General features: G+C 39.7%; 1 protein-coding gene across 1 annotated transcript; it reads left to right on the plus strand.

Moving 5' to 3' along the window:
* Positions 9,593 to 12,431, plus strand: LOC107627823 (F-box/kelch-repeat protein At3g23880). Its single transcript, XM_021111926.1, has 5 exons — positions 9,593 to 9,701; positions 9,782 to 9,896; positions 10,003 to 10,119; positions 10,971 to 11,006; positions 11,142 to 12,431. The coding sequence occupies exon 5, from the start codon at positions 11,218 to 11,220 to the stop codon at positions 12,382 to 12,384; it is 1,167 nt and encodes a 388-aa protein (XP_020967585.1). The 5' UTR covers positions 9,593 to 9,701; positions 9,782 to 9,896; positions 10,003 to 10,119; positions 10,971 to 11,006; positions 11,142 to 11,217; the 3' UTR covers positions 12,385 to 12,431.

A 13,804-nucleotide genomic window follows, 5' to 3' on the forward strand; every position in this document is an offset into this window, starting at 1 on the left:
ACTTTTTTCTTTTAATTTTCAAAGACAAAAATATACGTCAGCTTACAAGCTATATAATTTGAATTACAAATATAATTTAATACTGAAAAGAGTAAAATATATTTCTAATTTCTTTCTAATATAAATAAAATCTCCCCGTTTTTTTCTCTCTATATTATCCTCTCCATCTTAATTTACAAATCATTTCCAAAAATTAGATTCATTCATTTTCTCGTGTTTTTTTAAACACCTATCCATTTTTTTTTTTGGACCAGTAACACCTATCCATTTTTCATCTCGTGTTTTTGGTTTATTCATACTAAGGCCCAGGTCTCAGAAATCCATTTTTGGCCGACAAATACCAAAATTGCCCACACGGTTAGCTATTCAAAATGACCGTTCCTAGCAATAACACTAATTCACGGAATAAATTACTATTTGTATCCATAAAAGATATAGATACTAACAAATATATTTATATAAGAATAAAACGACAATTATAACTACGGAAAATGGTTTTCGTGTGCCAAGAGTATCTGGACATTGGTTATACAATTAGTCTATTAGGATATTCTTGGCACACAGAAGCTATCTTCTGTGGGTACAATTATCATTTTATTCTTATATGGATACATTTGTCAACATTTGTAAAGATACAAATGGTAATTTATTCCTAATTCACTTGAGTAAGTGTTTGAAATAAAAAATCTTGTATCATAATTCAAAATTAATCATAGTCCTAAGTTACAGAGCTATTGTAATCAAAATTTAATAAAAAAGAAAATAAAAAATTGTAATTTTGGAAAAAGTAGTAGAAAGAATGAAAGAAAATAACAGAGGACGAACCGAAGAAGATTATTGAGAAATTATCGGTCGTTCTCGTCATCATCGACAAATCATCCAAACAAGAACGAGAGAGGAAGAATCGTCACCAAAAGTATTCTATGATGTTGTCCATAGGGTTTTTTTTTGCTGGGCGGAATCTTCTAGCGGCAACCTGGTGGCTGAAATGAGGGTTTCATTGCTAAGTCTGTATAATTTTATAAAGGGACAATTTTAAAATATTGAAATACTTGGAGTTAAGTACGATTTTAGTCTCTAACGTAGATGCCAAAAATTTATTTAGTCCCGACCTTTTTTTCGCTACAAAATGATCCCGAAGGTTTTAGTTTGTTTTAAAATCGTCCTTCGGACGAAAATACCCTTCTCCTTCTTCCCCAAAATCAACCAGAAACAAAAGGCCAAAAGCAGAACCTGAAGTTGAACCAGAAGCAGAAGAACAGCAGAAACAACAATAATGAAACCACAACAACTAGACGAAGAAGAACAACAACAACAATGGATCATATATACAGTTAACCATTAACAGAATTCAATAGCCAAAGCTAATTCTATCAAACCTAAGCTAATTCAACAACAACAACAACAATTCAGCATCAACTTTCAGCAATTCAACCTAAGCTAATTTTATCATACCCACCTAAAATCAACTAACAGAAAATCAAAATCCAGCTAAACTAATCCAGAATCAAATCAAGGAACTAACACTAATCAAAAACAGAAATTAAAAGCAAAATGGTAACCAGGATTAAGAAAATAGAATATAGGAAAGAGGGGACAGAGGAGGTAGTCGTGGAGCGCCAGCGGTCTGGGCATGACGAGAAGGGGCTGGAGGGAGGGGAACGGGCAGTGGTGGCTCTGGTTCCTTCTGCGACAGGGATTGAGGGAGGCAGGGGCGAGATGGCGCGAATGGACAATAGGGAAGAAGGGCTCCACGTTGCTGCGCGGTGGTGAAGCAGGGGAGGCTCGCCAGCGGTGAGCTCTGGTTTGAGGAGGGTTATTGGTTCACCACTATAAATACACTGACACCATTCAGGTATCTCTAAGTTCCAATACTCTCTAACCTGCTCACACTCTTGCTAACTTAGGCATCGGAGTGTCTTTGCAGGTACCATCCCCCATTCTTTCTCACGTACAAGTCGGACGGAGGAACACCGAGTAACAGGTCCACTCGAAAGCCACCTCCCTCACACGTTTGGGCCAACCAACGCCATCCAGCCCACTAATCTCCGGTTACCCACCGTAACATTGGCGCCGTTGCCGGGGACCCGAGAGATCAACCAGTGATGGCGGATAGATCCCCTGAAGAGGGTCACGTGGAGACTGATTCTGAACAAGAGAATCTGAACATTGGAAACAATGAGGCAGACCAGACCCTTCACCAGGAAGCCAATGATCAACACAGGGAAGGCACCTCCGGAATCAAAAACCCGAAGGTGAATTCCTCGGAGGGGCGCGAATCAGAAAAAGAAGGACCATCCCACGCAATTGAGCTTATGGGATTAATCCACAGTCGCCTCGAGCAGCTAGAACAGGAACGGGAATGACAAAAGGAAACCGAAAAGAACCTAAAAGAGGAGATGGAGCGACGAAAAGAGTTAGAAAAAAAACTCTTAAAGTTAGAATCCTCCCTCAAAGGCCAGAACTCCCACGACGGTAGAGAAGATTCTCCCTTAGGGGAGAAAGATCCTTTCAGCGAAGACATAATGAGGGCAAAAGTTCCGAGAAACTTTAGAAGCCCCGATATGGACCTCTACGACGGAACCACCGATCCAAAGCATCATTTAAGCAACTTTAAAAGTCGGATGTATCTGGCTGACGCTTCTGACGCTACGCGATGCAAAGCTTTTCCGACAACCTTGTCGAAAACAGCGATGAAGTGGTTCGACGGCCTCCCTCCGAGGTCAATTACCAGCTTTGAAGACCTCTCCAGAAAGTTCTTGATGAGGTTCTCCATCCAGAAAGACAAAGTAAAACATGCACCAAGTCTCCTGGGAGATTACTGTGAGTACCATAAGATATATGGGCACTCCACAAACGACTGTTACGACCTTAAAAATGTGATAGAAAAGCTGGCCAGAGAAGGTCGGCTTGACAGATATCTCATAGAAAGGTCGGACGGTTATGGAAAAAGAAAGCGAGATGATATGGACAAAAGAGACCCACCACCACAAACTCCGGAGAGACATATCCATATGATCTCAGGAGGGTTTGCGGGAGGGGGACTCACGAAATCCTCTCGTAAAAGACATCTCAAGAGAGTTTACCAGGTTGAAGAGGGGTCCTCCGATCTCCCAACCATTTCATTCACAAAGGAAGATGGGCGAGGAATAATCCCTGGGCACGACGACCCAGTAGTAATCACCATGATCCTGGCAAATGCCCATCTACACAGAACACTAGTAGACCAAGGAAGCTCGGCGGACATCCTCTTCAAGCCCGCTTTCGACAAACTAGGATTAGACGAGAAAGAGTTAAGAGCCTACCCCGACACCTTGTACGGGTTAGGCGACACGCCAATAAAGCCACTAGGATTTTTGCCCCTCCACACCACCTTTGGAAAGGGGGAGAAGACAAAGACTCTGAGTATAGACTTTATAGTCATCGACGTGGGGTCGGCCTATAATGCTTTAATCGGCAGAGCTACCCTTAATCGACTCGGAGCGGTGGTATCGACACCCCACCTTTGCATGGAATTCCCGACCTCAACATATCAGAGGCTGATGAATAAGGTGTTTTCCCCTCACTTAGGGAACTTAATGGAAGCATACGTCGACGATATGTTGGTAAAGACCAAGAAGGAAGCTGACCTCTTGTCCGACCTCTCATCTGAGCTAAGGTATCACAAATTAGAAAAGTTTGCCTACTCCTTAGTAACAGCCTCTCGAAGGCTACGGCCTTACTTTCAGGCTCACACAATAAGAGTCCGCACGAACCAACCCATGAAGCAAATCCTCCAAAAGACGGATATTGCAGGAAGAATGGTCCAATGGGCAATAGAGCTCTCCGAGTTCGACTTGAAGTACGAAACTCGGACGGCGATTAAAGCCCAGTGCCTCGCCGACTTCATTGAGAATATGCGGGGGACCAAGAGGACAAACCGACTACCTGGGAACTCTACGTAGATGGATCCTCCAATAAAACAGGAAGCGGCGCAGGCATAATACTGGTAGATGAAAGGGGAACCCAGATAGAGGTTTCCCTCAAGTTTGAATTCCCAGCTTCAAATAATCAGGCAGAATACGAAGCCTTGATCGCAGGATTGAAGCTGGCAGAAGAGGTCGGTGCTATGAAGGTGATGGTATACAGCGACTCCCAAGTGGTGACCTCCCAAATAAGTGGGGAATATCAGGAAAAGGACCCAAATATGAAAAGGTACTTGGAAAAAGCTTCGGAGCTCCTGGGGCGCTTTGCAGAAACCGAGGTGAAACACATAACTCGGTATCTAAATAGCAGAGCAGACGCCCTATCCAAGCTAGCAAGTACCAAGCCGGGAGGAAATAACAGAAGCATGATTCAAGAGACTCTCCAGGAACCTTCAGTGGTAAAAACGGAAGACACACTAGAAGTCTTTGAAGTGGTCGGATTAAACCTCGGATGGATGAACCCCTTAGTCGAATACGTAAAATTTGACATCCTCCCTAAGGAGAAAAAAGAAGCCCAGAAAATCCGAAGGGAAGCACAACACTATACCTTGGTGAAAAATGTCCTCTATAGAAGGGGGATATCAACACCATTGTTAAAGTGTGTACCGACCTCGAGAGCCACCGAGGTGTTGGAGGAGGTACATAGTGGAATCTGCGGGAACCACCTCGGAGCCAGGTCATTGGCCAGGAAAGTGATCCGAGCAGGATTCTACTGGCCAACCTTACAGAAAGATGCCACAGAATTTGTGAAAAAGTGCCAGCCATGTCAGATGCATGCAAATTTCCACGTGGCTCCCCCAGAAGAGCTCATTAGTATCACTTCTCCATGGCCCTTTGCAAAATGGGGAATGGATTTGTTAGGTCCTTTTCCCCAGGCGCCAGGACAAGTTAAATACCTAATAGTGGGAATAGATTATTTCACAAAGTGGATAGAAGCAGAACCACTGGCCACCATCACTGCACAAAGAAGTCGGAGGTTCCTCTACAAAAATATAATCACAAGGTATGGGATACCTTATTGCATTACCACGGATAACGGAACCCAGTTCACCGACTCACCTTTAGAAGCCTAGTAGCCAGTATGAACATCAAACACCAGTTCACCTCAGTGGAACACCCACAAGCCAATGGGCAAGCCGAAGCAGCCAACAAAGTCTTACTAGCAGGGCTGAAGAAAAGGTTACAAGATGCGAAAGGAGCTTGGGCTGAAGAGCTCCAACAAGTACTATGGGCTTACAGAACAACCCCCCAATCCGCCACTAGAGAAACACCCTTCCGACTAGTCTATGGCGTAGAAGCCATGATCCCAATAGAGGTCAATGAGCAAAGCCCAAGAATGATTTTCCACGACAAGATCAGGAATATACAGGGGCACAAAGAAGAGCTCGACTTGCTCCCTGAAGTCCGAGAAGAAGCTCAGATAAGAGAAGCAGCGTTGAAACAAAGGATGACTACAAGGTACAACAAAAAAGTCATTCGAAGGAGTTTCACCCCTGACGACTTAGTCTTAATCAGAAACGACATTGGAGTCAACAAATCGGGGGAGGGAAAGCTCGCTGCTAATGGGAAAGGACCATACAAGGTCAAGGAGGTCTTAGGAAAGGGCTATTATAAGGTGACCGACTTAGGCGGCACCGAGTTACCAAGGTCATGGCATGCCTGTAATATGAAAAGGTACTACAGTTAAAAGCGAACTCTACTCCCTGGTGTACTCTTTTCCCAGCTTCATGATTTTTTCCCAGAATCAAAGGGTTTTTTCTGGAGAAGGGTTTTTAACGAGGCATCATAGTAGGGACTAAGGGAAATAAATTATCAAAAGCCCTTAGTAGCAATAAGGTACCTCCTCAATTAATAAAGATCTCTTTCATCTTAAATATCTCTTTTAAATTCCCTTTTTTATTCTCTTTCTACGAAACGCGCCGATTTAAGCTCGACAAAACGTGAAAATCCCATGAACCGACCAAGATGGTCGTCAGGATAAAACGACGAGGTACAAGTCGGCGTAAAGAGGCTATAGAAGTCGATCATGATAAAACTCAGAAGCAATCTGACTCATAAGTCGGAAAACGAAGCCGAGTAAAGTTAAAATGAATCGCAAAAGTAGCCTAAGTCACGAAAAACTCAATAAAACAAAATTGAGTACTAAAAATAACAAAAAGAGATAAGAAAAAACTAAGAAAAAATAGTAAGGCTGCCTTGAGAATCAAGGAAATTCAGAAAAGCAGGCAAGCCCCAAAGAAAAGGTTTTTTCTAGAAAAGATCAAAGAGTCAAAAGAACCACGAACAGAAAAGGCATGCGCGCATAAGGTAACTCAAAACCCTTATCCAAAAAAGGGCATTTATTTAACGCTAAATTAAACCCTTGTTAAGAAAGGGCATCATAAGTTGTTTTGTTTACGGCCTTAAAAGGCCAAAAATTGTTCAAAACACCAACAAATAAATATAAAGAGTTTAAAAAGAGGGGCCCACAGGCCGGGCCCCAATAGCCAAAATCACTTTTTAAGAGGATCACCACCAGCAGAGTCAGGGGGAACGCCAGGAGCAGAAGTCGAAGAGGAAGTCGGAAGAATGGTAGAGGAACTCGGAGCGTCCTTAGAGCGAGGAGGGGACTCTACGATCCTCTGCCCCCGAGTCTTCAAATCAGACTCAGACTCCACCACGGGGACAGGAGGATCCACGATGGCACCATCAATAACAATCTTATCAGGGTCCAAAGGAGAAAGGTCCAAGTCAGGAGCAATAACTCCGACCTGTTCCTTGAAAATCCTCCAAGCCTCATCAGCACCATCCGCAATAGAGTCCTCCAACTCGGTGTAGGCCTTCCGAGCATTCAGCAAGTCGTTCTTTACAGACACAAGATCAGCAAATAAACTGTTGTAGCTGGCTTGCGCTGCTTTCCTCAAATCCATCTCCATGTTACATTGGGCTTGCAACTTCTTCCCCTTCTCCCGGAGGCTGTCTCTCTCCTCCTTCAGCTTGGTAACTTCCCCCTCCAACTCCCTCTCATGATCCTGATATATGCGAAGCCTACCTTCTAACTCCTCGACCCTCGAGGTCGTCCCTAAAGAGCTGATAGGAGTCTTCTCAAATATATCTAAGAGTTTGCCACAAACCCCCGCCGTCTTAAGACTCTCCTCAACCACAGTGGTGAGGTAGTGCCGAACAGAAACATCATCAATACTCATACGAGCATGAGGATAAATGTTCTTTCGGACGAACGCAAGAGCGTCTGCCAATATAAAGGAAATCGGGGAGAAGAATGATCATCCAGGAAAAAGGGGTGGTGACCCTCTACAGCTTGCACTTTGAAAAATTAGTTCTTGAAGTCGTGAAAGGACTCGTCAAAAAGGGTAAAAAGCCTCCGACCTTGTATGGCTCGGAAGGACACCCACTGTTGCTTATTATTTAGCCCACTGAAGGGCTTGGTCATATGGAAAAGGTAAAAGAAAATCCTCAGAGAAGTCGGAAACTCTAGGGCCTGGCTGATAGATTGATAAATTTTCAGAAAACCCCAAGAGTTGGGGTGAAGCTGGGTGGGAGCAACCCGGCAATGACGCAATACAGACATTTCAAACTCTGAAAAAGGGAGAAAAACGCCCAAACGAGTGACCATACTCTCATACATAAAAAAGAAATGAGGGGCCGACGAGAAACAAACCCGGTCTTCTGGACCCGGGACTACCAACTCGTACTTTGGCTCATCTTCTTCAGAAGTACAAATTCTATAGTGAGTACGAAGGTGGGTGATAAATTCAGTGTCAACTGAGGGCTCCTCCCCTAGGACCGTAACGTCTACCCACTGGGAGAGAGCATCTACGGAAGCCATTTTCTTTTCTTAAAAAGGGGGTGACAAGAAACCTACAAAAGAAAAGGAAAATCAATACACGGTCTCTAAGGGAAGGGGCACGGAACTAAAGCCTACAAACCAAATCTACCTACAAGATAAAGGCACGCAAATAGAAAGCATGTTACAGAAGGGGAAAAAACTAACCTTTAAGTCTGAAATCAAGACGGGAGGAAGTAAGAGCCTTCGAAACGCAAGAATACAGCACGAACAAATGCAATACACTGACACCCTTCAGGTATCTCTAAGTTCCAATACTCTCTAACCTGCTCACACTCTTGCTAACTTAGGCATCGGAGTGTCTTTGCAGGTACCACCCCCCATTCTTTCACACGTACAAGTCGGACGGAGGAACACCGAGTAACAGGTCCACTCGAAAGCCACCTCCCTCACACGTTTGGGCCAACCAACGCCATCCGGCCCACTAATCTCCGGTTACCCACCGTAACAGGGGCCTATTTAAATAATCTTTGTTACTCGTACTAATTAACTTTTGATGATACCAATTTCTAATTGCTTTTTGCACGTTTTGTGTGTGTGATCAAGTGAGGTGAACGATTTGCTTTGTTTGTTGCATGAAAAAATTTAAAGGATCTAACATAAGGTAATTCTTAGTGTTAGTTCTTTTAATTTTTACCCATTTAATCTAGGTTATCAATGACATGTTCTTTGAAGGTCGAATACTACTTTCTATCCATCTTATTTTCTCATTAAATTCTCCATCTTTTTCAAATTTTGTTGTTGTCTTCTTAATTATCTCCTTTTGATTTTGCCGCTATTTTCTATCTTTTCATTTTTATGGTTATTTTCTTATTAATTTATAAATAAAATTTTAAAAGTTCATAATGATGACATCTAAGCAAATAATCTCCAAACTTAATATATAAGTGCCATGTTATAAAAGAATTCCTTATTTATATTTTTATAAAGATAAAGATAAAGATATGATACAAAAAAAATATTGGAAGACCATCATAATTTATTATTTTTTATTATTAGTTATATATAATTAAAATATGTTGGATGTTCAATTTATTAAGTATACGAATGATTATTTTTATTCTTGCGTGGATGGTTATTTTTACTATGGGTAAGCGACGACAGTGATGACGTGTGGCAAGCCAAGTAGCAACAGTAGAGTAAGATGATTATTGATGAAGATGGAGTGACAGTCGGTTCGGAGAAAAGAGGATATTAGAGTGAAATGCTTTGATAAATTAGAGTTTGAGATGATCATTTTTTTGGAATAATTGAGTGAGTTTTTTTATTTAGGTAATTTGTGAAATTTTTTTATTTTTTATATGTATTTAGGCCAAATTCAAAGTCTATTGTACATGTTGTCAAGATTTCTCATTGTCTTTTCCGCTAGGGAGCCAATGTAGTATTTATACAATGGGCTATTTATTTGGCCCAATATGAGTTAAAAAAATTGAACATCCAAGATAAAGTACTACTAATTTCTCAAACATAATACACTAATACTATCCAGAATAACCATCCGGATACCAAGGATAATAAACATCTGATATCCTACTGAGTATGAGTATATTGTGTTTGAGAAATTAGCAGTATTTTACTCTGAATATTTATTTTTTAACTCATATTAAACCAAATAAATCCCTTATTATACACATTATATAAATACTCCATTGGCTATCTATACTTTCTCTTGTTTATAATATGTGCAATACATATGATATTTTCTTTTTTTGAAATTTTATTTTTTTAAAGATTTCCGGTTTTCAATTTGAAAAGGATTAAAAAAAAAGTAAAAAACACATAACCCCCTTTCTCACGCTTTCTCGCAAACGGGAACCCTAGCAGCCACTCTCTCTCTCCGAGCTCCAGCAGCCAGCCCATCGCCGCCGTCACCAACGAACTCTTATCCTCAGTCAGCCCAGCGCCGCCTTCACCGACTTCACCGATTTCACCGACGAACTCTTCTCCTTAGCCAGCGTCCAGCCCCTCCGTCACCGATTCTCTTCTCCTGGGTCCCTTCTCCTCGCGTCGCCAGGTCTGCTCGGAGCTGCTGTTGGCGTCGCTGCCTCTGTCCTCGTCGTCGTCGGCCACCTTGAAATCGTGTCTCCGTCCTCGTCGTCGTCGATCCCTCTCTCTCGCGCATCAAGCCTGTCTTCGATCCCCTCTGTGCCCGGCTCACTTCCCTTCTTCCGTTGCCGTCACTTGGATCCCCAGAGAGAGAGAGAGAGAGAGAGAGAGAGAGAGAGAGAGGGTGTATTCGATCTCCCCTCTCTCTGTTCGAGCTCGCTTTCGTTCCTCCCTGGCCGTCACTTCTCTTCCTCCCTCGCGGCCGTAAGCAAAGCTGCTTCAATTTATGATTTCTTATTTTGTTAATTTTACTGATTCTGAGTTGCTGATTTTTCCCTTTTTGTTCATTTTTGCTTATTTTGTTAAATTTTGATGGATGATGGTTGATGGTGTTTTTGTTAAATTTTATGAAATAATTGTTATTCTGAGTTGCTCATTTTATGAAAAAAATTTGTGTTTTGAGTTGGGATTGTTGCTGATGCGATTCTGAATTTAGTTTGGATGCTGAGTTTGGATTCTTTGCTTTTTTTTTTTTTTTTTTTGGATTCTCTGGCTTTGGATGGCTTTGGATGCTGAGAAATCTTTGGATTCTCAGCTTTTGTTGAATACTTGATTAGTATTGAGAATACAAATGTAATAGAATAAGATTTGCTTCAAAAAAGAGTGAAAGAAGAGCAGTTAGACTCTTGATTACTTAGTTATTTTGTTTCAGGTCAATAGCTTCTATATATATAGTGCAGACCTTGTATTTGGAAGTGTGATTCAATTTTTATTTCAAAATAATATGATCAGTGTGTATTGATTCTCAATAATTTCTCAATTCTAAGTCTTTGATTTCATTTATTTGTTTCTTATATCACAAGAATTTCCCTCTTTTTTTCTTGTGCTCGTCACCATTCTGTTCAGTGTTTATATAGATTGTTAAGCAATTGAGCTTATTAGAGATTAGAAGTTAATTAAAAATCTTTTATTGTTAATTTTGAATGATAAAATATGAACAAGTTACTATGTGAAATGGTAAAACTTTGAATTTTATTAGTTTAGAAAATATTAAATTTGAATATTTGAGATTGTATATTGAATTTTTAATGATTTCATTGTATATTCGATGACAGGTTTGGTTCTCGCAAGTCGCAACCTTGTGCTTTACTGTACCATTTTCGCAAAACAAATCATGAAATAATCAATCTAATAAATACAGAATATATCATTAATTAGAGTATAATTTAATTAATATTCAAATATTTTAGAATATTCTAACATTTATGATTCATTCTTTTCTGCAGAGGCCACAACCTAGAGAGAGAAAATATATATATACTTCACCTCAGCTTCTTGAAAGACGGAAACCCTAATTGTCTTATGACTACGAGAATGAAACACCTTGAATGCGAAGATAATCTTCCAAGAGATCTGATTAGAGAAATCTTGCTGAGGCTTCCAGTGAGGCTTCTCCTGCAACTGAAGATTGTATGCCGTTCATGGAACTCCCTAATCTCCAGCCCTGAATTCGCCAACCACCAACTTCAACGCTCAACGCTAACTCAGCCGCCGCCATTGCTGTGTTGGAAGGTACCGAAACGGGCGGGTGACGTCATGCATTGCTCTTCACAATCTCTTATTCTTGATCGCCAGCATCAGCCAACTACATTCGGTTCACATCCGGCTGATGGAAAAGTCATCTGGGGATCTTGTAACGGATTGCTCTGCTTGCTCCAAGGTTATCCCTTTGACACTCTTACTCTTTTGAATCCCAGTACCCGGTCGGTATCCCCATCCGTTCCATTCGAGTGCTCCCACAAGTGCGGGAAGCTTGTTTTTTTTGGCTTTGGCTATGATATTCTACATGACCAGTACAAGTTTGTTATGGGTTGTCGTGGCTCATCTCTTATAACTGATTCCAAGGTGAGATCTGGGGCTATAGTTTTCATTTTTGGTGCAAATCCTTTTTGGAAAACTGTTGATCATCCGGTGTTTCCGTATGATATTCATGGCACAAGTAATGGAATATTTGTGAGCGGCACCCTCAATTGGATTGTGTATGATCCTACTATTAGTACATCTTATGAATTTGAGTGGTTCCTTCTTACCTTCGACTTGAGAACGGAGTTGTTTGGTCGATTGCGTCTGCCTGTTACTAGATCGGGCTATGACTTCTCCGAAATGCCTCCCTTGCAACTCCACAATAACTGTCTTTCTGTTTGTTATCCCACTCCGCATATGCCAATTATTTGCACTCTCTGGATAATGAAGGAGCATGGAGTTGAAACGTCTTGGACTAAATTGCTGGCAATCCCATTCGATGTTGGAATCTCGCCATATGTTTCGGTAGCATCCCTCTATATCTCACAAGATCATAATCTTTTGGCACTAAATCAATCTGATGGCAATTTTTTTGTGTATAATTTACGTCAAAACCAATTAGTTTCTCGTGTGCCTTACGAACATTTTGGGGCATGTTTATTCCTTTGCCAGGAGAGCTTGGTCTCACCATCACATTATTGTGGTCTTAAAACTATTCAAGTTTGATCATCAATAAAATTTTATTATTTTTAATAAATACTTAGTTTTAATCATATTAGATGTATATTAAAATTAGTTATTAGTATGAAACAAGTGTAATAACTTCTGTTATACACGTGATAAGATTAAAATTATAATTTTAAGTTATTTTGTTAAAATTAATTTGAATTATAATAATTTGATTAATAAAAAAGTAATATGTTATGCATTGTTTGTTTTTTTCTTAATCTAGTGTTAAGTGTATCTGCGACTGAATCTAATTTCAAATAATGAAATATTACCACTCTATCAAAAGTTGGAATATACCTTTTAAGGCTAGTTTTCACCTATGGTTAATTGTATATTGCGTTATCAAGAATAAAGAGTAAAGATAATCTACGAGTGCTGTTACAAGATTACGAACACTTAAAGGATAACTGTACGATGAATGTGGTATACAGAGAAGTTTTTGAGAGTTTACGATGAAACACTAATTTCTAAATCTCTTAATCAAACGGATAAATTGGGATAAGAATAATACTTTCAACTTTTTTTCTGGTTAAAGTCTTGCATTCTATCACATGATTTTCCATTCTTCTAACTTGCATTCTCGTTTCATTGCACAAACCATTAGTTTGGTCTATATTCCGCAGCAACATAACAGGAGCGCTAACCTTCACGATCAATTTGTATGGTAGTAGAACTGAACAATTTATTCCATTTAGAATCTTTGGTGAGAAAGCATCTAACTCAAATTTCATATTTTTCTCTTCAGCACACACAAAGTCAGAACTTAAGTAAATTTTTTTTTGTCTAGGTAACCCTGCAGTCATCTTATTGTTGATATCAGTGACACAATCTAGAGTTGGTGCAAAAATTGTTCTATTCTTAAAATAATTTTCAATAGATAAATTGGATAACATATTTAGATACACAAAATTAATAAGGTCATCCAAAACTGTCTCAGTTTTTAACCAAAATGTTACATGATATATGAATGATCGATTTTTAATTAACTTCTAAGCTCTAATATACTCAATTGCTTGATAATCAAAATAAACACTCTAAGAGAATCAGAATATAATGGTAATGAGCATAAGAAAAAAAAAAGAGAAATTCTTGTGATATAAGAAACAAATAAAGGAATTCAAAGACTTTGAATTGAGAAATGATTGAGAATCAATATATACTGCTCATATTATTTTGAACTAAAAGCTGAATTACACTTCCAAATACAAGGTCTGCACTATATATGGAAGTTATTACCGTCGGATATATGGTAAGTTTTTTTTTTAATTTTTGTTACTATGTTTACTAATTATGGCCTGCATCACTTAGACAGAGATAATCAAAATTAATTTGGTAATTAACCCACTAAAATTAAAATTAATGTTTGTCATCATCAATTTAATTTAGTTAATTTTTTAACTCAACAAAAATAATAATA

This window comes from Arachis ipaensis, chromosome B01 (assembly GCF_000816755.2).
Source record: "Arachis ipaensis cultivar K30076 chromosome B01, Araip1.1, whole genome shotgun sequence".
NCBI lineage: Eukaryota > Viridiplantae > Streptophyta > Magnoliopsida > Fabales > Fabaceae > Arachis > Arachis ipaensis.